The 25,345-nt window shown below is 56.0% G+C and overlaps 1 protein-coding gene across 1 annotated transcript; it reads left to right on the forward strand.

The window, feature by feature from the left end:
* The first annotated feature begins 741 nt into the window (after positions 1 to 741).
* On the forward strand, positions 742 to 24,455 carry LOC137163266 (adhesion G protein-coupled receptor E3-like). Its single transcript, XM_067563448.1, has 19 exons — positions 742 to 922; positions 4,098 to 4,265; positions 4,928 to 5,083; positions 6,104 to 6,259; positions 7,041 to 7,196; positions 10,112 to 10,261; positions 16,869 to 16,936; positions 17,557 to 17,661; positions 18,410 to 18,587; positions 19,100 to 19,219; positions 19,878 to 20,083; positions 20,171 to 20,341; positions 20,495 to 20,689; positions 21,173 to 21,408; positions 22,072 to 22,138; positions 22,660 to 22,751; positions 23,110 to 23,278; positions 23,395 to 23,502; positions 24,405 to 24,455. Exons 1-19 carry the CDS (start codon positions 742 to 744, stop codon positions 24,453 to 24,455), a joined length of 2,733 nt encoding a protein of 910 aa, XP_067419549.1.
* The last annotated feature ends 890 nt before the right edge of the window (positions 24,456 to 25,345 follow it).

Raw genomic sequence — 25,345 nt, forward strand, 5'->3', positions numbered from 1 at the left:
GGTGTGTTCTTCTTCAAGTGATCGCTCATGTCCATTCCACTATAGGTGAGTGCACGCTTCTGTGCATGGTTTCCGGAACTTTTTTCCCTTTAGCAGACCCCGTAGGGCCGGCTCTGGTGTCCCCTGGAGTCCTGTGCACCTGCTGCGGTATATGAGGCACTGCCGGCCCTGCGCCCCCTCAGTTCCTTCTTTCCGCCCATGACAGTTGCTGGAATTAGCCTTGGTCACAGCAAGTACTATTCCCCTTCTTTGAACTCTTTGTTATTCAAAGTACTTTAGTTAGTTTTAAGTAGTTGTTAAGTGTTGTTAAGTGTAGTTAGATAAGAAGTCCCTCAGGGACGTAGAGCGGCCGGGCCACGCCCTGGTCTCCTGGATTTAAGCCATGAGTCTCCTGCAGGAAGGCTTTCCTGCTCAGCGACCCCCATGACCGATGCCTTAAGTGCTTGGGGGAAGAGCATAGGAAAGACAAGTGTAAGATATGCAGAGCTTTTAAACCGGGGACTCAGAAGGACCAAGAGATCCTGTTAAAAGCCCTGCTCATGGAGGCAGCGCTCCGCCCGGTGTCTGAGCCGTCCCACTCCACCTCGGCACCGAGCGTCACCTCAGTGCAGAGTGCACCCATGGCACAGGGCTCGACTCGGCACCACACAACATCCTCGGTGCTGAAGAAGAAGAGAGAGAGCGCGGACACTCCCCTGCGCCATCGGTACAGGCAGGGTCGAGTGCGGAGATGCACCGGACATGGCCCGTCAAGTCTTCTCCGGTGCCTGCATCTCCGAGCAGGGAGCCTCCCCCGACTCCTGGAAGTGGGAGAGCACCCCTTCCGACGTCATCAACACCGGACGCTTTTCAGGCGGCAAGAGCCTTGTTGGCCTTGCCTACACCATCTCCGCTCCTCCCTCTGCCGAAGGAGGAGGGGCCGGTGTCCCGGGGCATGCCCACTTTGGGTCCCCCTGAAGGGCAGTGGAGATCCCCAGTACGTGGAGGAAGATCTCTCGCCAGATGGCCACTGGGGGTAGATCAAGGACGCTCCCCCAGCAGTTGCTCCAAGTCAGCGTCATCGAGCTGGCCTGCTTTGACACGGGATGCGGAATCTCCCTCTCGGCGCCGATGTCAGTCCCCAGCACAGGTCAAGAGGTGGCACCGGTGGAGGCGCTCAGACAGTGGGAGATGCGGTTAGTCAGAAGGAAGGAGAACGGGGCATGGTGAGAAGGCAGTGCTGTCCTGTGTGCAGTGCTGTTGATTGATACGATCTAATGCAGCAGGATGTAAGTTAACTTGCCTTCCTGTCTAATTTCTCCAAGATAAGGAGGCTGCAAAGCTCAGACTCCTCAGAGCTCGTCCTCTCCTGTTAGCAGCTGAGCCACCATGGGAACCCGAGGTGACACGTATCCATTGGGTGAGTGGAACGAAGGCCATGGGCTGAACTCAAGGGTGGGGGTAGGAGAATCCAGAGGGGTCTATGGGAATGTCTGCACTGGAGCTGGAAAGTGAGTGTTCCAGCTTGAGAAGACATAGCTCTCATCTAGCTACGTGCTACAACGAGAAGTGTTGCCGTTTGTGGGGGAGGGACTAGCCCCCTTGTTTATGTACCTGTTCTCTTGGATGGGATCATACTCAGGGTCGCGAGCCTCTCCTGTTACGTCCCTTACCACGGCCACACTTCTATTTTTACCATGCGAGGTTGATCAGAGCGAGAGCAGGTGTGACTCCTCGAGCTGGAATTTACACTGAGGAGTGTGCTACGTGGTGACAGGTGGCAGTAGCACAAGGGGAATTTCCAGGTAGCTGGTTAAGCCAGTTTTCCGTAGTGGCACAAAACTGGAGTTCCTGCATATTATACAATAATTATAGTTATTAGTGAAAGAATTGACTTAACTGGATTTACACCAGAATCACAGTGGGGTAAACAAGCAAAATTTGGTCCATAGACGGGGCCAGAACCCCCACCCCCCTTATTCTGGTGCTTATTTCTGTGTATAACATTTTAAAATCACATCTTTATTTTTTATTTCTTTCAAGTATTTCTCCTCCTCGTCCTATTCCCCTCTCCACCACCAGGGAGCACCCAAATGTCGACTGGTAAGTTCCCTGGCTGGCAGAATGTAATGCTGTATGTGACCCGTTTGTGCCCATTGCATGAGAGCCCCACACAGAATGTGTCTCTGCCATGAAACTGACGCAGGCTTGGCAGCTCTCGGTGGGATTACTGAGACTGTACTTGGGGGTGGGGAGTAATTGGACCTGGGTCATTGGGAATAGCTGGATTGTTTAGGTGGAGGTTAAATCTATTTCTGAAGTGTTGACCAATGTGTGCTGGGCTAATAGAATATATCACATTATCAATAGGTATGATTCACATTACATATATTAATACTGATGGGATGTGCTTAACGCATGTAACATTATATTGTATATACACTTCTAGCAGTTACATGGCCTACACTGGCCTGTTTTTCTATAATCTTGTTCACCTCTGCTAAGGATTCCATAACACCTTGCATTAGCTTAAGTAGCCAGGAAAACTGCCAGGATCAGAACATAGGGGGTTCTACCAAGGAACAGGCAGGGAGTTACTCTCTCTGGAATGTCCAAAAGATAAAGACAATATACAGGGGACAAGCCGAGCAGCTGCCGTCGCACTCTTGCTCCGTGGAATGCATGTGTCCAGAACAAAGAGATAAGGGGCACAGTCTGATACAAGAGAAACAAGGTAGAAAGATGATTGGTTAAGACTAACCTCAGAGGATGGCTACGGTACCTTTTTCCTTGTAAAGAGCTTGGTTATAAAAAGGACAGCTTTCAGGGTGTGACTTTGGAAGCAAGCCTTCTTCGTACAGTGAATTCAACACTGTTGCAGGAGATGGGTTCCTGGAAACTGGAGTTGTATTGAACCTTTTTCCCTGTAATATCCTATTACTGACTTTTAGCAATAGACCTGACTGGTGCTGGTTATCTGGTCTCTTGAATGTATTGCACAACCAACCCAAGTGCGGTCGAGCAGCTGACTGTACGATTTGCCAACAGAAGGGAAAACCCAGACTCTTTGGAACTGGGAAGGTTTACGGGACACATCCCAGCTCGAGTAAATCAGCAGAGCTCCACTGACGTTAAAGGAGTGATGCCAGCTTACACCCGCTGAGGATCTGGCCCCTCCGTGTGTGAGCTTTAGTCCCTCTATGTCCATTTGTCCATTCAGTCTCCCTCACCCCCTCTGCTTACGGGTTCTACCTTGCCCCTAGACACACCGTCTTTTAACCAGGATTCCTCCTTCTGCCGCGCCGCACTGAGCCATCTCCTGATGGTGTCACTAGGCCTCGCCCCCTGCTCAAGGCTTGGCAGTGCAGACAGCCATAGCTGGAACCCAGCAGGCTGGCCCAGAGGGTGGCACTGAGATGTGATGCCACAACTCTGCATGTGCGGGGAGCTCGGGGCTGGGACAGCAGGAGGCCGAGAATCGAGTTTGAGGAGCACTGCTGTGGCGGTGGTTGCAGGGGAATCGCAGGGCTAGAGGAGCAGGGGTTCTGGGTCAGGACTGAGTAGAGCTATGGAAATGAGGAAGCCCAGGATGGGAATGTGGGTGAAGATACAGCTGTCCTGGAGAACAACATGCAGGCCCTGCCTGGAGCAGGGTAGGTGTGTGCAGGAGAGAGGAGAAGGTGCCCTGTGTAACCCTCACCTTCCCTTCCCAGCTCCAATTCAGATCAGAGGAATGTTTGGTTTTACTAGGAAAAAAACTCGGGGGGAGGGAGATGAAATAATTTTTTAATTGAGAGATTCCTGTTTTCTGGTTCAAAGTGACTTTTCGGATTGAAACTGAGGCTAATGGGAGTGACTGCAACCGCTGCGGAGAAAAGAAAAATTGGGTGAAATTGAAAATGTTTCATGTGAACCAAGGCCAGGCCCTGGTGGCTCGTCCCGTTTGCACTACCCGGGGAGTCCAGGCCTCCTGTGCAGTTGGAGAATCTTGCTGCCAGGCGATGGATGGCGGCAGAGCTGTTTGCCAGGTGCCCAGGGATAAGACTCAGCGAATGGGGCGTGTGAAAGGAGTTGGTCCCGCTGTGTGTGTGTTTGGGGGGAGCCGCTCTGCACTAGCTGACCCTGTCCAGCTGTTCTCGCCCCTCCAGGTACCTCTGAGAGCTGCAGCAACCACATGTCACACCTGCCAAACACCAAGTGTGTGAACAGCACCCACTCCACCTGCCGGGACGGATACCGGCCGAGTGGGAATCCAATCTTCAGTGATCCAACAGTCATCTGTGACGGTAACGGGGCTCCTGCCTTGTTCTTGTGGGGGCTGGGCCAGAGCAGCCAATTCTACAATCTGTTGTGTGGGGCTCAGCCCATCTGGGGAACAGGGGGCACCAGCACTGGTCAGAGCTGCCCTCCTGGGGAATTGAACCAGGGGATTCCAGAGCGAGGAGCAGGAGCTGCTGCAGCTGGGGCTAAAGAGCCAGAAGTGCTGGGCTCTGTGGATCAGACACAGTTTGGGGCGGGGCCTATCACATGGACCAGTCTGAACCCCAGCTTGGTCCTTAGTCAGCCCTGGCAGCAGGGGCCCCAGGGATCCCTGCCTAGAGGAACAGAAAGGGGCAGCCAGCTACACCTTCTGCCTCCCCCATATGCAGGGATCCATGGGGAGGAGAGGACAGAGGGGACGGAGCTTCTCTTTCCTCCTCCCCCAACACACAGGGAGCCTGGAGCCCCAGGGGGACATCCCCCCACCCTCCCCTCACATGGGGGATCTGGGTGCAGGTGGAGTCGACTCCCCGTTCCTGGGGCTGGGCGCTCAGGGGCTGGGTCAGACATTCCAGCAGCATAAATGGGGAACTGAGAATCGGGGCATTATTCACTTATAGCTCAGAGGCCCAGTCGTCTCGGCCTGCGGCTCAGCTCAGTGGACATCACGTCCCCTCCTGTGTTGCAGATATTAACGAGTGTCTGGGGCTGAGCCGGGTAGACTGCGGACCCCACACACACTGCAACAACATGCCTGGGAGCTACAGTTGCAGCTGCATCGTTGGCTACGAGTCCAGCTCTGGGAAAGCCACATTCAGGAGCACGAGTGAGAACACCTGCCGTGGTGAGCGCTCTCCTGGCCCCCACCTGCTGAGACACCACCCCACACACACACAGCTCACACCTGCTCAGCCCAGACCTGGCGCTGCACCAGATTTGGCAAAGGCACGAGGCCGTCACTGAGGCTGTGATGAGACGTGACCCTCGTCTGTTCCCACAGAGCTGGGGGCTGGGCTCACCTCTGTCCCTGGCGCTTGGACGAGGAATAAACCCCTAAAGTTAGAAAGAGACCCACACAGCAAACTCCTTGTGCTGCAGAAAAGCACCATGGAGACAGGAGGGGACCCTCAGTGACCCCAGCACACAGCGTCCGGGCTGCTAGTGCCCCCCTGAGCCTGGGAAGGGGCCTTACATGCGGGCCACCGAATTAGCACAGTGCGCTCTGCCCACCATGGGCCCTGGGGGCAGGGAATATCCACAGTGCAGGGCACCCCAGCCACACCCCTGATCTGCCCCTTATGGGCCCTGGGAGGCAGAGAATAGCTGCAGCACAGGGCACCCCAGAAACGGCCCCTGCATCAGGGCTGGGAACGGTGGGGCAGGGCCCCTAAAGCCGCTCCACACGAGCTGGAGAAGCCCCTCGTTCAGGGCGGGGGATTCTCAAGTGGCCGTTACACTGCCAGAGCAGCCTAGTGCGGCCTGAGTGTTGCTGAGAATCAGGCCTTTGATTGTTAACCTCACAGGGGCCCAGTCGCCTGGGTCCTGTCACCCAGCTCAGTGCAGGGATCCATGGGGAGGGGAGGACAGAGGTGATTCAGCTTCTCTTTCACCCTCCCACAACACACAGGGAGCCTGGAGCGCCAAGGGGACATCCCCCCACCTTCTCCTAATGTGGGGGATCTGGGTGCAGGTGGAGCCGACTCCCCGTTCCCGGGGCTGGGCGCTCAGGGGCCTGGGACAGACATTCCAGCAACATAAATGGGGAACTGAGAATTGGGGCATTATTCACTCATCGCTCAGAGGCCCAGTCACCTGGGTCCCGCTGCCCAGCTCAGTGGACATCACGTCCCCTCCTGTGTTGCAGATATTGACGAGTGTCTGGAGCCAACCCAGGCAAACTGCGGACCCCACGCACACTGCACCAACACACCTGGAAGCTACAGTTGCAGCTGCATCGTTGGCTACGAGTCCAGCTCTGGGAAAATCACGTTCAGGAGCGCGAGTGAGAACACCTGCCGTGGTGAGCTCTCCCCTGGCCCTCATCTGCTGAGACACCCCCCCACACACACAGCTCACACCTGCTGAGCCCAGACCTGGCGCTGCACCAGCTTTGGCAAAGGCACAAGGCCGTCACTGAGGCTGTGATGAGACGTGACCCTCGTCTGTTCCCGCAGAGCTGGAGGCTGGGCTCACCCCCATCCCCGACACTTGGACGAGGAATAAACCCCCCGAGTTAGAAAGAGACCCACGTAGTAAATTCCTTTTGCTGCAGAGAAGCACCACGGAAATGGAAGGGAACCTTCGCTGGCCCCAGCACACAGCGTCCGGACTGCTAGTGCCCCTCTGAGCCTGGGAAGGGGCCTTATGTGCGGGTCATGGGAATAGCTCAGTGCGCTCTGCCCCCCATGGGCCTGGGTGGCAGGGAATACCACAGTGCAGGGCACCCGAGCCACGCTCCTGATCTGCCTCCCATGAACCCTGGGGGCAGAGGATAGCTGCAGCGCAGGGAGCCCTGGCCATGGCTCCTACATCAGGGTCTGGGAACAGGGTGGGGGCAGAGCCCCTAAAGCCGCTCCACACCTGCTGGGGCAGCCCCTCGTTCAGGGCAGGGAATTCTCAAGTGGCCGTTACGCTGCCAGAGCAGCCTGGTGTGGCCTGAGTGTTGCTGAGAATCAGGCCTTTGATTGCTAAATTCAACAAGGTCCTGGTCGCCTGGGTCCCGTCACCCAGCTCAGTGCAGGGGGTGATACGGGAAACGTCTCCTGCCAGGACTGGACAGAGCATCCCCTCCTTATTTGCAGATATTGACAAGTGTCTGGGGCCAAACCGGGCAGACTGCGGACCCCACGCAAACTGCACCAACATGCCTGGGAGTTACTATTGCAGCTGCATCAATGGATACGAGTCCAGCTCTGGGAAAGCCACGTTCAAGAGTGCGAGTGAGAACACCTGCCGTGGTGAGTTCTCCTCTCACCCTCTGAGAATCCTCCTCTCCGCACGCAACTTACGTGCTCATTCCAGGCCTGGCGCTGCACCTGGGCTTCAGCCTGCTTTGGCAAAGGCACAGGGCCACCACGGAGTGATTGGCAGCCAGGCTGTGAGTGAGTCGAGTTTGAAAGAGGGACTGGCCGCCTCTATGGGGAACAACAATACCTGGGGCTGTGATAGTTAATGGACAATAATTCTGGGAGGGAGGAAAACCTCCCACCTCAGGGTTTAAGCCGACCTCTGATTATTAGAGACCTTCCTGGGGCAGATTATCCCACGGCTGCGGCGGGACACTTACACCTTCCTCGGTAGCACCTGTCGCAGTCGGGATACCGGGATAGATGGGCCTTTGGGACTGACCCAGGCTGGCAATGCCGGTGTGTTCCCCTGTGATTGGAACGTGATAGGGATTTCTGCCACATTTCCACCCCTTGGGAGACCAAGCTTCAAACATGGACTCCTCAATCTCCCCAAATCTTGGCTGCATTTGGCCCCATTGTGGGACAGGGATTGACCCATAGATGCCACAGTGGATTGTTCCGCCATCTGTTATGTCCATAGCACACACGCACACAGTGGGAAACGAAGCATAAAATCCTCTCGCTGGCCGGCTGAGGCCCCAGACTGCAAGCAGGAGCAGGAAGGCCCATTGCAGATGTAAAGTGAGAACTTGTGAGACTAAAACAATTTTCAATCCACCAAATTCTCAAGTGGCCGTTACGCTGCCAGAGCAACCTGGTGTAGCCTGAGTGTTGCTGAGAATCAGGCCTTTTATTTTTTAATTCAGTTGAGTCACCTGAGTCCCATCACCCACCTCAGTGCAGGGGGTGATACAGGGAATGTCTCCCTGCCAGGACCGGATAGAGCGTCTGTGTTGCAGATATTGACGAGTGTCTGGGGCCGAGCCGGGTAGACTGCGGAAACTACACACACTGCACCAACACGCCTGGGAGTTACAATTGCAGCTGCATCGATGGATACGAGTCCAGCTCTGGGAAAGCCACGTTCAGGGGCTCGAGTGAGAACACCTGCCATGGTGAGCTCTCCTCTGACCCCCACCCGCTGAGACACCCCCTCCCCCCACACACTTCCCCTTCCAGTTCCAGGCCTGGCGCTGCACCGGGGCTTCTGCCAGCTTTGGCACGAGGCCACCACGTGACCCTCGCCTGCACCCGCAGAGCTGGAGGCTGGGCTCACCCCAGTCCCCGGCGCTTAGTTAATGGACAATAATTCTGGGAGGGAGGAAAACATCCCATGTCAGGGCTTAAGCCGACCTCTGATTATTAGAGACCTTCCTGGGGGCAGATTATCCCACGGCTGCGGCGGGACAGTTACACCTTCCTCTGCAGCAGCTGTCGCAGTCGGGATACTGGGGTACATGGACTGACCCAGCCTGGCAATGCCGGTGTGTTCCCCTGTGACTGGAAGTTGATAGCGATTTCAGCCACATTTCCACCCCTTGGGTTTCAAACATGGGCTCCTAAATCTCCCCAAATCTTGGACCCATTGAAGTCATCGGCCTCATTGTGGGACCAGGGATTGAACCGTAGATGCCACAGTGACTGTTCTGCCATCTGTTATGTCCATAGCACACACGCACACAGTGGGAAACGAAGCATAAAATCCTCTCGCTGGCCGGCTGCAGCACAACACAAGGTTATTTCTTTCGTTCAGAACCCTAACAGCCAAGAACCCAAAACAGAGAGAGACAAAGCAGGCTGCTCCCTGCAGCAGATGGGTATAATCCCCCCCTCTGCCTCCCGCCACTTTGTTCTAGGTTACCTCTTTTGCAGACAGACTGCTGAAAAACCAGATCACACACTTCTGCACGGAGGCCCCCAGCCTGTAAACAGGACCAGGAAGGCCCCTCGCAGATGTAAAGTGAGAGCTTGTGAGGCTAACACAGTTTTCAATACACCAAATTCTGAAGTGCCGTTACGCTGCCAGAGCAGCCTAGTGCGGCCTGAGTGTTGCTGAGAGTCAGGCCTTTGATTGTTAAATTCGGTGAGACAGTCCTGTGGAAACCAGGGTTTGCTCAGGGGTTTCACTAGAACCAGCCAGCGTGGGTGAATTGAAGGAGTATTGGGCCCATTGGACTAGATTCTGGCCTTGGTTATACTGGTGTAAAATCCAGAGCAGCCTTAATTACTTTAATAGTTTCTCCAGATTTATCCCAGTGGGAGAGCAGAATCAGGACCCACCAGGAGGGGATCCAGGCCTGTGGCACTCCGGCATTGCCTGCTCTCCCAGGGGTAGGATACGGTGGTTTGGTCCCATGGCAGGAGCTCTCTGGCTGCTGATGGCACTGAGCGTCCATGCCCTTCGCCCAGCCCCGCAAACAGTTCTGCCCCCTGCAGCAGCCCCCACATCTGCCCCTGACCCCCCAACACACCTCAGGTCCTCCTGCAGCAAGAGGGGTTCTTCACCCCTGTCTCCTGGGAGGGGGGGCTGCCCCAGGGTCTCTTTATCCCCGCCTTCCAGGCCTGCTGTTGAAGGGAGGAGGAGGAGAGAGCAGATTGCCCCCTTTCTAACAGGAAGGGTGGGAGAAGAGAGCAGAGATGCTGTGAGTTGCTGGGCTCTCTCTGTCCCTTTCCCTGTCTAAAAACTCTCTGCTCCTAAGGAATGACAAAGGGTCTCAGCCCTACCTTGTTTCGGGTGTCAGTGGGGCCCTGAGTGAGCCTCAGTGGACCCCCTTTGTTCCCCTCTAATGTTTGGTCCATCAGGAAGATAACTTTCTACTGCTGCCTGGCAATGGAATTACTCCTTTAATGTACACCTCACTGTGGTGGTGAAAGTCCCAGGTTCAAAGCCCTGCTGATGACAACTCTGTGGTGAGGGATTCAAAACAGCTGCTCAGTGGGGCCTCTCTGATTTCCCCTCCCAGATATTAATGAATGTGCCAGATCCTCTGACATCTGCGGCCCGGAAGCCCTATGCATCAACACCGGTGGGAGTTTCCAGTGTACGTGCCCAGCCGGCCTAATCCCTTCCACCGGAGTCAGGAGCTGGGTACTGAACCAAACCACGTGTAAAGGTGAGTTCTCCCCCCGCGGGCAGAAGCGTCTGTACCCAGCAGGTCTCTCTGCAGAGTCCATGAAAACCAGGAAGTCTTGGAGGCGGGCAGGGATAATTAGTTCTCTCTTTGAGTGATTGCTCATATCCATTCCATTATAGGTGTGTGCGCGCCCCGTGCACAGATTCCCAGAACTTTTTTCCCTTAGCTAGCTCCGTAGGGTCGGCTCAGGCGCCCCCTGCAGTGCTGCGCTCATGCCGCGATACATAGGGCACTGCCGACCCTGTGGCCCCTCAGTCCCTTCTTTCCGCCTGTGACGGTTGCTGGAACGTCTGCCTCTTGCATACCGCAAGTAGCCTCCCTTAGCTCTCTAGCTTTGTTATTCAAGTTCTTGTTCATTGTTTTTCTTAGTGATTAGTAAGTAGTTAAGTTGTAGAGATAGTGCCCTTAGGGGCTAGAGCTGAGCCACGCCTGGCTCCACCGGCTTTAAAGCCTGCACCGCGTGTGCAAAATCCTTCCCTGTGAGTGACCCTCACGACCGTTGCCTCCGATGCCTCGGGGAGCAACATAGAAAAGAGAAATGTAGGATCTGTAGGTCCTTCAAGCCACGGACCCAGAAGGAGAGGGACGCAAGATTGAAGGCAATCCTCATGGAGTCCGCGCTCCTCCCGGACTCCGAGCCGTCGCGTTCTCCAGTGGCACCGAGTGTCTCGTCGGTGCGGAGCGCTCCACCGACACCGGCACCGGCACCGCTGTCAGCACCGAAGAAGAAGAAGCGGCGGGAGGCCGCACACATGGACTCCTCCCTGCTGCCGGGAAAGCAGGGGGTAAAACAGGAGATGCCCCAGCTACGTGCCATGGAGGTTACTCCGGCACCAGCATCTCCTCGCAGAGAGCCTCCCTCAACTCCTGGGGGTGGGGGAGCGCCTCTGCAAAGGCTGTCGACACCGGAGGCTTTCGCTGTGGCACGCGCCCTCATGGGCCTGCCTATGCCTCCGTCTCTCCCTTGGCCGAGGGTTCCGGGACCGGTGTCTCGGGGTAAACCCGCGTTGGGTTTCCCGGTAGGTGGAAGAGACGGGAGTCGAGGTCTCCCCCCAGACGGTCAAGGAGGGTCGAGAGTGCGGGCTCCCCTCCTAGCTCTGACTCCGGGTCGTTGAGCTCCCCAGCACTGCAGCACTGAGGGCGGTCGAGGGACAAACGCTCGAGGCGAAGGCATTACAGTTCTGCCTTGAGCGGGGACCTTAGTTTGGGCTCCGGTACCCCAGTGCGGAGCCCAGCTCGACATCGATCCCCAATGCTGCCTGCCTCGGCATCATGCATCCCAGCACCGAGCGCCTCGGCACTGCGTGACACGTCGCACTCCAGATCAGCGTCGCGACGACACAGGCGTCACCGCTCCCGCTCTAGATCTGGGAAGTGTCGCCGTAAGTCTTCCAGACGGAGGGGTCATTCCAGCTACAGCTCCTCCAGTAGCTCCTCTCCTCATCGGCACTGCAGACACCAGCACCGGAGGTCATCATCGTCCCGGAGCCGCTCCCGTTCCAGGGCCCATAAGTACAAGTCAAGTGGCTCAGGATCCAAGGGGGGGCGCCTGGAAATGACCCAGCAGGTCCCTACGCCTGCACCTACATGGCCTCAAGGCCCCTGGCAATGGCCATATTGGGGGTCCTGGGGTACACAGATGGGTCAAGGGACCACCACGGTTCACTCCTCAGTGGCCCAACCAGTGCTCCCACCAACCTGTACACAGGAGGGCCACCCCTCGGAGGAGGGGTCTGACCCTGAGGAAGGACCTTCTACAGGGGCCCTTCCTCAATCCTCCTCCTCCTCTCTGGATGAGGCGGCAGCCAGGGACCATAAGGCTCCCCTCTTTGACTTCCGGGCCCATCAGGACCTCCTGAGGAGAGTGGCAGACAATCTCGGTCTGGAAATTAAAGAACTGTCGGAGGAGGAGGACCCCCTCTTTGGGGTTTCTGAGACAGCAGGCCCATCATGACTGGCCCTTCCCATTCATGAGAGGATGATGAAGATAGCCAAGACCCTCTGGCAAACCCCCTCCTCAGTGGCCCCTACTTCGAAAGGTGCTGAGCGCAAATACTATGTACCTAAGGAGTGGTTTGAGTTCCTTTATACGCACCCCGCCCCAGGTTCGCTCATAGTGGATGCAGTGAGCCAGCGGGATCGCCAGGGGGGCCAGGGCAACACCCCGAAGGACAAGGACAGCAAAAAGCTTGACCTTTTCGGGCGTAAAACATATTCCACTGCGGCCTACAGCTGAGGGTCGCAAACCATCAGGCCCTCCTGGGGAAGTACAATTTGAACCTCTAGTCCTCTCTGAAGAGGTTCTCCTCGGGGTTGCCCCCGGACCAGGCCGCAGACTTCGCCATGGTATCGCAGGAGGGGGTGGCGGTGGCTAAGGTAGCACGTCAGTCGGCTAGTGATGCAGCGGATGCTGCTAGCAGGGCGATCGCTTCGGCCATCGTCATGCGCCGCTGCTCTTGGCGACAAGCTTCCAGCCTGTCCCAGGAGATCCAACAGTCTATACAGGACCTCCCCTTTGATTACACCGGCCTCTTCTTCGAGAGGACGGACGAAAAGCTCCACGCCCTAAAGGACTCACAAGCCACCCTGAGGTCCCTAGGGCTATACACCTCCCAGGCCTCGAGGTGCCAGGCCCACCCTCAGGCCCAGAGGCAACCGCAGCCTCCACCAAGGCTGCCTCCCAGACCTGCTCAGCCCAGGAGGGGTCGGGATCGGTACCGGGCGCCCAGTCACCACGACCGTCAAGGGCCCTCCACAGGGCCTCAGCAAGGCCCAAGCAAGGGCAATACTGCCAATAAAAGATTTTGACGGGGTGCATGAGGGTGGCACTCCTCCGTCCCCACTGGATCGCTCCAAGTTATTTGCCCACAGGCTTCGGCCTTACTACGCCGAATGGGCAGCCATTACCACGGACCAATGGGTCCTTGGCATAGTCCTCAGAGGCTATGCCTTACAACTTACGGCCTTCCCCCCCAACTCTTCCCCCACCCAGTCCCTCTTCAGGGACCCCTCTCACGACCAAGTCCTCATACAGGAGGTCAACTCCCTCCTCACGCTCGGTGCGGTAGAGGAGGTTCCTCCACAGGAACGAGGAAGGGGTTTCTACTCACGGTATTTCCTAATCCCCAAGGCCAAGGGGGCCTGAGGCCTATTCTGGACCTCAGACGTCTGAACAAGTTTGTCAGGCGCACCAGGTTTCATATGGTTTCTCTAGCCTCCATTATTCCTGCCCTAGATCCAGGGGACTGGTATGCTGCCCTCAACCTGAAGGACATGTATTTTCATATCACTATCCTTCCAGGTCGCAGAAAGTTCTTAAATTTTATGGTAGCTGGAAGCCACTACCAGTTTGCGGCCCTACCTTTGGCCTTTCGTCCGCGCCAAGGGTGTTTACAAAATGCATGGCAGTGGTAGCGGCCCACCTGCGCCTCAGAGGGGTCCAGATATTCCCTTACCTGGACGACTGGCTGATCCGGGGCAAGTCCAGGGCCCATGTGAGGAACATCCTGGCTCTTACCTGCGCCACATGCACCAGACTGGGTCTGCTCATAAATGAACAGAAGTCCACTCTCACACCGGTGCAGCGCATAGAGTTCATAGGGGCCACATTGGATGCCACCCAGGCCAGAGATTTCCTCCCTCAGACTCGGTTCGAAACAACGACTGCCATAACCAACGGTCTGCACAAGTCCCCCACGACGACAGCCAGGCACTGCCTTCAGCTGTTCGGACACATGGCGGCATGTACTTATGTGGTGAGGCTGGCTCGCCTCAAGCTCAGGCCTCTCCAAGGGTGGCTGGCGTCAGTCTATGCACTGGCCAGACACTGGCTGAACAAGGTGGTCACAGTTCCCGCCCAGATACTGTCCTCCCTGGACTGGTGGAGGGACCCCGGGGAGGTTCTGAGGGGCGTCCCCTTCAGAGACTTGGCCCCCTCAGTGACCCTGATAACAGACGCCTCAGACGAGGGTTGGGGGGCTCACATCAGCAAGGACCTGAGCACCCAGGGGCTATGGTCACTAGACGAGAGGGCTCTCCATATAAATGTCAGAGAGCTCAGGGCAGTCCCCTTGGCCTGCAAGGTCTTCATCAAATTCCTGAGGGGCAGGATGGTCCAGGTCCTTACAGACAACATGGCGGCCATGTTTTATATAAACAGACAGGGGGGTGCGCGCTCCTCGGCTCTTTGCCAGGAGGCTACTCTTCTTTGGGACCTGGCGGTGAGGCACAAATTTCACATATCTGCCTCTCACCTCCCGGGGGTCAGGAACGACGAGGCAGACCACCTCAGCAGGTTGTTCTTACCCCGCCACGACTGGACACTACACCCGGAGGTGGTGGCTTCAATCTTCTGAAAGTGGGGGGTTCCCCAACTGGACCTATTCGCATCGTCCTGGAACAGGAAGTGCCCGAGGTTCTGCTCGCTCCAGGGTCGCGAGCCGGGCTCCCTCTCCGACGCGTTCCTCAAAGACTGGAAGGGGACCCTTCAATATGCGTTTTCCCCCATCCCGCTCCTGCCCAGGGTCCTTTTGAAAATAAAGAGGGACAGGGAGGACATGATATTGATTGCACCAGCCTGGCCGCGGCAGCACTGGTACACTATGCTACTCGACCTGTCCATTGACACGCCGATCCCGCTCCCGAGGCATTATGACCTCCTCTCACAGGACCAGGGTCACCTGCTGCACCCAGACCTGGACTCCCTCCACCTGATGGCATGGAGACTCTGTGGCTGACGGAGGGAGAGAGGGCCTGCTCGACGCAGGTCCAACAGATTCTGCTGGGCAGCAGGAAACCTTCCACTCAGGTTGTGTACCAGGCCAAGTGGAAGCATTTTACCTGTTGGGCGGAGTCCCAGGGTATCCCACCGTCCGGTACACCCATACAGGCGATCTTGGAGTACCTGCTCCACCCGAAGCTCTAGGGTTAAGCACTGGCTTCCCTAAAGGTGCACCTGGCAGCTATCTCAGCTTTTCACCAGCCGATGGAAGGGTGTTCCCTGTTCTCCCACCCCATGTCAGTCAAGTTCCTCAAGAGGGTGGAGAGGCTGTATCCCCAGGTCCGTGACCCGGTGCCTCCCTGGGATCTAAACCTGGTCCTCACCATGTTGACAGGACCCCCCTTCGAGCCCACGGCCACATGCCCACTGCTCATCCTCTCTTGGAAGGTAGCCTTCCTGGTGGCCATTACATCGGCTAGGAGGGTCTCCGAGGTAAGAGCTTTGACCTCGGAGCCCCCCTACATGGTCTTCTACAAAGATAAGGTCCGACTGAGACCCCACCCAGCATTCCTGCCAAAGGTGATGTCTCAGTTTCATTATAACCAGGATATCTTCCTCCCCGTGTTTTTTCCTAAACCGCACGGTTTGGAGGAGGAGCGGAGATGGCACTCCCTGGATGTCAGATGAGCCTTAGCCTTCTACATCAAGCGGACCAGTCCTTTCCGGAAGTCAACACAGTTGTTCGTGGCAGTGGTGGACCGGATGAAGGGCTCACCCGTCTCCACCCAGCGCATCTCCACCTGGATCACCACCTGCATCAGGACCTGTTACGAGCGGGCGAAGGTGCTGCTTCCAGGAACTGTGACAGCACACTCAACCAGAGCCCAGGCCTTATCGGCGGCCTTCTTGGAGAGGGTGCCCCAGCAGGACATCTGCAGAGCAGCGACCTGGTCGTCGGTCCACACCTTCACGTCCCAGTACGCCATCGTACAGCAGGCGAGAGAGGACGTGGGCTTCGGCAGGGCAGTACTGGCGAGACCAGCTCAATGCTGACTCCTACCCACCTCCAGGGTATGGCTATTTAATCACCTATAATGGAATGGATATGAGCAATCACTCGAAGAGAGAAAACAGGGTTACTTACCAGTAACTGTTGTTCTTCGAGATGTGTTGCTCATATCCATTCCACACCCGCCCTCCGTCCCTACTGTCGGAGTCGGCAGAAAGAAGGAACTGAGGGGCCGCAGAGTCGGCAGCGCCCTATGTACCACGGCATGAGCGTGGCACTCCAGGGGGCACCTGAGCCGACCCTACAGAGCTAGCTAAGGGAAAAAAGTTCCAGGAATCTGTCCATGGGGTGCGTACACACCTATAATGGAATGGATATGAGCAACATATCTCAAAGAACAACAGTTACTGGTAAGTAACCCTGTTTTTCTCTCCCCACCCTCACACTCAGTGGCGCCCTCTAGTGCTAATGCACAGACTTGGGGCTGCCAATGCCCCTGTGTTTGTAGAAAGAATGCCAGCAAATTCATCCAGCCACCTTACCACATGCTCAGATCAGCTGGAGGGGGGCAGGTGCACAGAGTCATGTGCGGGAAGCAGGGGACGGGAGCAGGAGGGCGGGGCAAAGCGGAGTGTAAATGGAGGGGACAGAGCGATGGAGTGAGATGGGGAGGAAGGGAGGGAGTTTTATTAGAGCAGCCGCTTGTTAAACTGTTGGCAGCGCAGCATGTAGACAGAGAGCAGCCTGTGGGGCTGGAGGACAAGGGGATTTTCCCTCAAGCAGGATATGATATGATATGATATGAAAATCTGCGGTGAAAGCGCTAATATCTGCTCCTCTCTTCCCGCTGCTCCAAGACCCCTGCTATAACAGCAGCGCTGAGCTGGAGAGAATCAAAGAGAGGCGCAGGAACTGCCCTCTGCAGGTACCTTTGAACCCATCCTTCATTTGTTGGGGATTTTTGCCCTGTGTTTTGTGCCACCAATATGGAAATTCCCAGACAAAAACCTTTGTTATTGGTTTTTCGGTAGCGCCTACAAACCCCAGCCAAGATTAAGGCACTGCTGGGTTTGTTCCTTTCATAGCTGGGACCCGATCTTCCTCCTCCTCTTCCTCCTCCTCCTAGGCTGGTCCCATCTACATGCTATCAGCTGTTCAAGTCCTTCTCCCTTCTAGTCTGTCTTGGAGCAATCCTTCGGAAACTCTACAGCTCATCAAATCCTTTTGTATGACATCCCCCCATCTAGTTGTGGGTTCCCTGATCCTTCTCTTACCTTCCACTTCTAAGTTCAGCACTTTGTTCCCTGTTTATTCTTCTGACCTTCTTCTCACACACCCGCACCTGTTCCGTTTCTCCGCATGAATCTCACTGCGGTAACAGCCCAGCGGGCGTGTCCTGCGCTGTGCAAGTCTGATACAATCTTCAGGGATCTAGGGCCTGATCCTGAAAAGCTTCAGTCACACAATTAAGGGTGTCAGGATCAGGCCCCTGCACGTTCGCCCTGCAGTGCCTGCAGAACTCACCCTCTGCCCTGGTCTCTGCAGGGAGAGCTGAGCAGCAGCAGCAGCAGCTTTTGCTCTTTCCTGAATTCGACCTTAGAGATTTTGACATCGACGTGTGGAGCCAGAAGCGCGGCATTATCTCTAGAGGTGAGAGGCTCCAGCCCTTGAATGTGCCCTGCTGGCTAGGGCCCCTCCCCCCATGTGCCCCGCAGCCCAGATCTCTGCCTGCTGCTAAGCTGGTTTAGGAGTCTCACTGCGGGTGACAGATACTCTTCAGAAAATATCTGTGCCCTTCACTGGTGGGTGGGTGGGTGTGTGCATATGTGTCCTCTAGTGGTGTGGGTGGGTGTGGGCACATGCAGATGTCCTCTGGTAGTGACAGTTGTGTGCGTCCACACGCCCTGTAGTGGGGAGGTGTGTGTGTGTGTGTGTGAACACGCCCCCTAGTGGTGTGGGTTGGTGTGGGCACATACGCCCTCTATTGGGGTGTGTGCACATGTGTCTTTGTCCACCCTCTAGTGTTCAGAACTGTTGTGTTGTGCATCAGAAGCCCCATACTGCTAATAGTTAATGAGGATTCTCCTTCAGCTCATCAGTCTGGGTCTCTCCCTGCTCTGCCATAGCTTTCTGACCTCGGCAGCTGTGGGCTCGTGACAATGTTATGCCCTGGGAGGGAGGGATGGGGTGTAGGGGACGAAGAAGGAATGACAAAAGGTTCCAGCCCCTCCTGGCTTTGTAAAGGGTTCCCCTCTGAGAGCACTGCAGCCCCTGAGCTGGGAGAGGCTGTGACGCCCGATGTACCTAAGACACGTCGCTGTCCCCTGCGAACACATGGGACGTGGCGCCTGACCCCCCGGACTCCTCGCTTCCAGGGTGTTTCCTTTCCTCTCCCCAGGAAGAGATTCACACTTTCAGCGCCATCATGAACAACACCTCTGTCTGGGACAGCATGAGCGAAGGGGAGGTAGCGTCGGCCGTGGACGTCCTGCTGCAGAGCGTGGAGGCGGCCGCGCTGGCCACTGCGCACAGGTCCCTGGGGAACATGACACAGAGCGTGACAACAGAGTCTATGGGTGAGGGGGGGATGGGTGGCTCTCAGCGCTGCCTGCTGGCTGCCGGGAGATCCGGGGTTCTACACTGGGCCCCAAATCCACTGGAAGTTGGAGCCGAAATATCTGTGTGGCTGTGAGCCTGTGGTGAACACAGACACGGACCTGCCCTGACCCGGCCCAGGAAATAGAGCCTGGCCCCGCCAGTGCCCCCAGGAGCAACAGCAACTGCTTGAGAAGGGGTTAAATACAACACTTGGCAATCCACCATAGGGGCTTTACGCCCTCCTATCCCCGGGGATCCCCAGCATCCCCAGGGAGACACAGACCAAATGTGGGAAGGGGGCACGGAGGGGTGGCCAATGGGACTTAGAGGGGGAGCTCCAAACTTCCCCCTCCCCCAGTGGGGAAGAGCCCTGAAGCCCCGTGGCACCAAGTGGCGTGGGAGGGGGCGTGGAGCTGGCCCAGCCGGGACAGATTCCCAGGAAAGTGGTTTCACAGCGAGGGGCTCTGTCGTTTCCCCCTCCCCCCTGCAGCTGTCCAGACGCGGCTCATCACAGGGGCCTGCAGCCAGGACAGCGAGGTCTTCAGGCTGAGCGCTCACGGGGAGAGGATGGATGTCCACTGCAGTACAGTCACTGGGGCAGCCACACAAGGTACCATCCTGGGGATGGAGACACCCTGGGCCCAAACCACAGCACAGAGCCATTCCCAGGCACCGACCCCCAGACTGGGTTCCCCCATTCCTCCCTCCCCAGGGATCTGCAGGCTGGGACCCCCACCTCTGTCTCTAGCACCAGAATGCTCCTTCTCGGGCTGTGAGCTCTGCAGACCCCTTTGTTCCCAGCTGCCCTAGAGCTTGAGCTCCAAGCGGTGAGGAGCTGCGGGGTCCGAGGGGAGGCAGCTGATGCAAGGGTCTCTGGTAGGACATGGGCCCAGAGAATGGAAAGAGCAGGGACCCCCGAATGGGATGAGAGGGGACCAGGGTAACATATACCCTCAGCTGCCACATTCAGGCTGGTAGCCCCTAGTCCTCCACCACCAGGGGAAGCTCGTCCCTGGCCAGCCCCTCTGCCTGCTCTCGCTGAGAAAAATGATATCATCATCTCTGCTTCCTGCAGCCAAAAGCTTCCAGCCAGACGTGTTCCTGGGCCTCCGAGAGAGGAGGTGGCATGGTCCAGTGGTGAAATTATGAGTTGTGGCCAGGACTCCTGGGTTCCATTCCCAGCTCTGCCACGGGCTCGCTGGGACCCCTGGTTGCTGGGCACCTGGCTGGCTCATTCTTTGCCATAGCGTCTCCGTCTCCTCTCCCAGCAGGTCTGACGGCTGCTGCTGCTTTTATTTCTTACTCCACCCTGGGCTCCATCATCAACAGGAGACTTCTCAGCCAGGGAAATCCACCAGCTGGTGGGACGCTGGGGAATAGTCACCTCAACTCCAGGGTGGTGAGTGGGGCCGTCGGAGGCAGGAGACACATTCACCTCTCCAGACCTGCAAACTTCACCCTGCGCCATAGCCAGGTCTGTTACTGCGTGTATAGACACGTGCTAACCCAAACAGCGCTCTGTGCTCCCGTGGGGATGAGGATGATTCTGTTGTGTTTCCAGGACATACAAGCGAAGGAAGAGTCTCTCTGCGTCTACTGGAAATTCGTGGACCGGGAAGGCTCCTGGTCTCCGGACGGCTGCACCGTTCTGCACGCGAACAGCACTCACACCACCTGCAGCTGCGACCATCTCTCCAGCTTCGCCCTCCTTATGGCTCCCACCGCAGTGACGGTATCTCGGTGTTAGACTCGGATCGCAGGGCGGGACTCTCAGCGCCAGCCGCACTCTGCCATTGCTTGGGCAAAACTGTCACCGCAGTGACTGGAGGCTTTGGCGGGAAAAGGCTGAGTAGGGTGGTGGTGATTCTCCTTTGCTGTGTTACAGGAGAGTTACACACTGACCGTCGTCACCTACGTGGCACTGACCATCTCTCTGCTCTGCCTCCTCTTCGCCATCCTCACCTTCCTGCTGTGCCGCTCCATCCGCAACGTCAGCACCTCCATCCACCTGCAGCTCTGCCTCTGCCTCTTCCTGGCCGACCTGCTCTTCCTCACCGCAGTGACCCGCACCAGCAGTCGGGTACGGCCTGCTCCGCTCCCAGGGCCCGATTCTCACCTACTCTGTTCCTCCGCTTGCAGCGGGGCAGGGGTGTGTGGCTAGAACCCCTTTGTGCTCCCTGGATTCTAGGCTTGGCTGGACCCAGGTCAGATTCCCAGCGAGATTTTTCCACCCCCCTTTAGGCCCCTTTACACTGGACACAGGGGCCCGAGTCTCTCCATCCCCAGGACTTCGGCCAGTTTGATTCCTATGTCACATTCTCCCTGTGTCTCAGTTCCTTTCCTACGTGACTTGCCCAAGGTCACCCGGGGAATCTGTGGCAGGGCTGGGAACAGAACCTGGATCCCCTGAGTCCCAGGAACCTGCTGTCTCTGGGTCAGTGAGTCTTATAACTGGAGAGCTGTGTTAACCAGAATCCCGGTGTGACCCCACCAGGCAGGTCTGTCCCATACTCAGCATTTCCCCTCCCAGCCACAGTGTCTCCCAGCTCTCTGTCTCCCCCAGGTGGCGTGTGCTGTCATTGCTGGCTTCCTGCACTACCTCTTCCTGGCCTGCTTCACCTGGATGTTCCTGGAGGGGCTGCATCTCTTCCTCACCGTCAGGAACCTGAAGGTCGTGAATTACACCAGCGCTGGCAGGTTCAAGAAGAGATACATGTACCCATTCGGCTACGGATTCCCGGCCCTGGTGGTGGCTATTTCTGCAGCCCTGAATCCTGAAGGCTATGGATCTCCCCAGTAGTAAGTGCAGCGTCCATCCCGATGCGGAGCTGGGACGTGGCTTCCCTGCTAGGTCGCACAAGCTCACCCAGGTCTGTATTTAACCTAGATTTCCCTGCTCACCCTGCCTGGGAGATGAACATCCCTGCGGGGACCCTACCTCCTCCCCAATAGCCCTAAGGTGCCCCTAGTGCAGTGGGGCATTGGGCACCTGTCGTGCACCTACAGTCCTCACCACACTGATGATGAGCAAGAACAAGACAGAAAGGTCCCAGCTTGGCTCCCAGGTCCCAGGCTTTGCTTGTGGTGCTGGAGGGTAGAAAAAATGCACCTTCTTACTGTGTGCAAATCCCTGCCGGTCCATCTGTAAAGTGAGCACCTCCACTAACCTAGGGAATGATGTGTTCTAGGCTCCCCCGGCGAGATCCTCAGTGGGTGTAAATCAGTGTAGCTCCACTTCCTTCAGTGTAGCAAGGCCGCTTTACATCAGCGGTGTGTCCGGCCTCATCGATACTACAAGCATCCACCTGAGAGGGTCCGTGGATGGGCTGGCAGAAGAAGGGGTGACAGAAAGCAGGAGATGCGGCAGTAGATGGCGAGGGCTGACAAAGGGGAGCAGTCACATTCATGTCACCACGTTGTTGTTTGTGGGATAACGCCTTTCTTCTTCCTCCCTATCTGCAGCTGCTGGCTCAGCCAGGAGAAAGGATTTCATTGGAGCTTCCTGGGTCCAGTCTGTGTCATAATCCTGGTGGGTATTTCCCAGAACCACAGGGCCCCGTTCGCGTCTCACCTCTGTGGCCCCATTGATTTTAGTGAAGCAGGAAGGAGAACGGGGCCCACGGGAACCCAAGGAACGACCCAGTTAGGTCCCACTGAGCCCATCCGCTTGGGCCAGTCCTGGGATTAGTCCCTTGCTATATCCGAGCCAGATCCTGCTCTCAGAGACACCAGTGTAAACCCAGAATAACTATTGACCCCACCAGAAACTGGAGTGGCTCCATATTTATCTCTGAGCACAATCTGGCCTCTGGGATTCCATTGATTCATCTCAGCCCTGGCTGTGCCATCAGCTCTGTGCATGGGCAGGGACCGAGAATTGCCACGGGAGATTACAGGGGAGGGGATGATTCCCTTGGATGATTCCCACCTGGACTCCCCACTGGTTCAGCAGTGTTCGGATCAGTCCCGTGGGATCGTTCTCTGCTTCAGCTGGTCTCCCCGGCCCCGGAAGGGACATTTTACAGGAAATATTTCCTGCCATTTCCACAGATAAATACAACGTTCTTTGCCCTGATCCTGTGGATCCTGAGAAACAAACTCTCCACCCTCAATACGGATGTGTCCACCCTCAGAGACCACAGGTGAGAAAGCAATGAAACAATGGAGGAGGGTCAGATCCCTTGGTTCGGAAGGTTCTTGGCACAGGGAAGGTGTGGGGATTGCAGGAAGGGGACCATGTATTTAGGATCCACAGGAACATGTTGGTCCCATGGGTTGGTCCAGCTTTGAGCAGGGGGTTGGACTAGATACCTCCTGAGGTGCCTTCCAACCCTCATCTTCTATCATTCTAAATTTCTATTGTCTTGGCATTGACAATAACCCTGTCCCACATGGTAAAGCAGGGGCCGGTAGCTCTCTCTCACTCTGCCCAGACCCTCCTGACGCAGTTTGTCTCCACAGGATAATTGTAACGAGATCTCTCCATGTGCCTTTATGCAGGTTACTAACCTTTAAAGCCATAGCCCAGCTCTTCATTCTGGGCTGCACGTGGATCCTTGGTCTCCTACAAGTCGGCCCAGCAGCCACAGTCATGGAGTATTTATTCACCATCATCAACAGCCTGCAGGGAGCCTTCATCTTTCTGGTGCACTGTCTCCTCAATCGTCAGGTAATGCCCATGGCCCTTCATCACCCACCCAGCACCTTTACTGGCCTAGTGGTGGCCATGTCTGATTTCCTCAGGGTTAGTGACCAGATGCAGTGACCGTGTCCCTGACTCTCTAGGTGAGAGAGGAGTACTGGGGATGGATCAAGAGAGTCCGAACATTCAGCACAGAATCTCAGACGAACGATGTATCCATGTCCACTCTCCGCACTGCCGACACCAAGACGGTAAGAGGTCCTCTGCTCTGTTCCCATACCAGCCTGTTAGACAGTCATCTCTAGCTTGGTCTCATTATTGCTGTAAAGGTGCTTTGCCTCCCGAGTGACCCAGGATTTGTTATAAGACAGCTGGGAACGTCATTGAGCGTGTCAGGGAGAGTTGGTCACTCTTGAGGGATGTCCTAGATGTTTTAGGCACCAGCACAGAACGCCTTTTCCTGGCACTTCCACGTTCCCTTCCTTTGGCACTCCTGAGAACCCAGGGGTTACTCTCTGTACACTGGGAAGTGTTGGCTTTTGCAGTGTAATGCTCTGAACATCTCCTGGGATTGAAACCTCATCAGTGCAGACGAATCATCCCCTATAAGTGGTCAGCACCGTGAAAAATTTCCCTTGGCTCCACTATCTTTACGGGTCAGAATTCAGCAGCTTTGTGTGTCGCCTCCCAGAGACAAGCCACCAGTTGGCACATCACGCTCTAGTGGAATCTATCACCATGTTTCTGCTTTTTTTGCCAGACGTAACCCTTCTGCCAGGTGGAGTCAGCAGCAACCACCAGTTCAGTACCGCAGGGTTCCAGTACGAAACAGGACCGGCTGGAGCCCCCACCCAGTAATCTAGGAAAAGTATCACCACCTCGGGCGCTGCTAAAAGCCAGAATTTCCCCTCTTGCAAGCACAGAGTCTGTGTGTAATAAAAGAGAACTTTTAATAAAAAGAGAAATGGAACTTGGCATTATTCTGGGAAAAGACCACAACCATGACTCGAAAGCATGTGACCATGAGAACTCCCAGCCCAGAATCCATTGGCTGGTGTCCTTTGCATCTGTTTTTCACCTTGCGCGGTGAAAGTCCAACAAATGCTCCTTGAATCTGCCTTTGCCCTCTCGCTCCACTGCATCCCACTCACAGTTGCTGTCCTTGGTCAGTGAAGGCCCAGAGTTAAAAGATACGTTCACATGAGTTCCCCTCCCACCAGAGGGGTGGGGAAGATGGCGTTAGAAATGCCTCAGCTGCTGCTGCTGCCAACATCTGTGCAACTTAGGTCTGGTCTACATGACAGACCTATATTGGTATGACTACGTCATTTGGCATGTGAAAAATCCACCTCCCTGAGTGACGTAGTTATACCGACCTATCTGCCCATGTAGACAATGCCATGTCAGCAGGAAAGCTTCTCCCGTCGACACAGCTACCAGCTCTTGGGAAGGTGGATTGATTAAGCCAATGGGAGAAGCTCTCTCCTGTCGGTTTAGAGCATCTTTATTTAAGCACTACAGTGCTGATGCAGCATTTTAAGTGTAGACGTGCCCTGAGGTTCAGTAGCTAGACCTGGTTATCAGCGATTTCAGCTCTAACGATCACTTAACAAAACAAAGACTCTCATTTGAGTCGAATCAGCGGTGTCTTGAAACAGGGCGGAAGGAGAGAGTGAAACGGCAGCTAGGCTTGTTTTGGCAGAGCCCGCATCACTGGGTACAAACACCTGTCTTCACGCAATCAGGATCACAACATGCCACTACCCCTGAACTCAGTACTCAAGTGATTTGTCACGCAACACTAGCCAAAACTGATCACTTTGGCAAAGCAATTCCCACTGCTGAATTCCTAGGCAGAGGAGGTGGGCTTTGCAAAAACAGCCTCTTCCTGAAGTCTTTCCCCCCCAGGGTGACACACTGCACCCCAAAGCAGCACCCTGTGAACCCCATATTCATACTTTCAGTGTGGCTGTAATAGTTCATACTAAGCAGGCCAGAGAAATATCTGATGAAAGGTCAGAATATCTTAAACCCATTGTGCTGTCCAAAAATGTGTAGCGTCATTGTGTATCAAGTTATGAGATTTTGCTGCAC

The sequence above is a fragment of the Emydura macquarii genome, unplaced genomic scaffold (genome assembly GCF_026122565.2).
Source record: "Emydura macquarii macquarii isolate MOO-44397 ecotype Brisbane River unplaced genomic scaffold, CSIRO-AGI_Emac_v2 contig_2485, whole genome shotgun sequence".
Taxonomy (NCBI): Eukaryota; Metazoa; Chordata; order Testudines; family Chelidae; genus Emydura; species Emydura macquarii.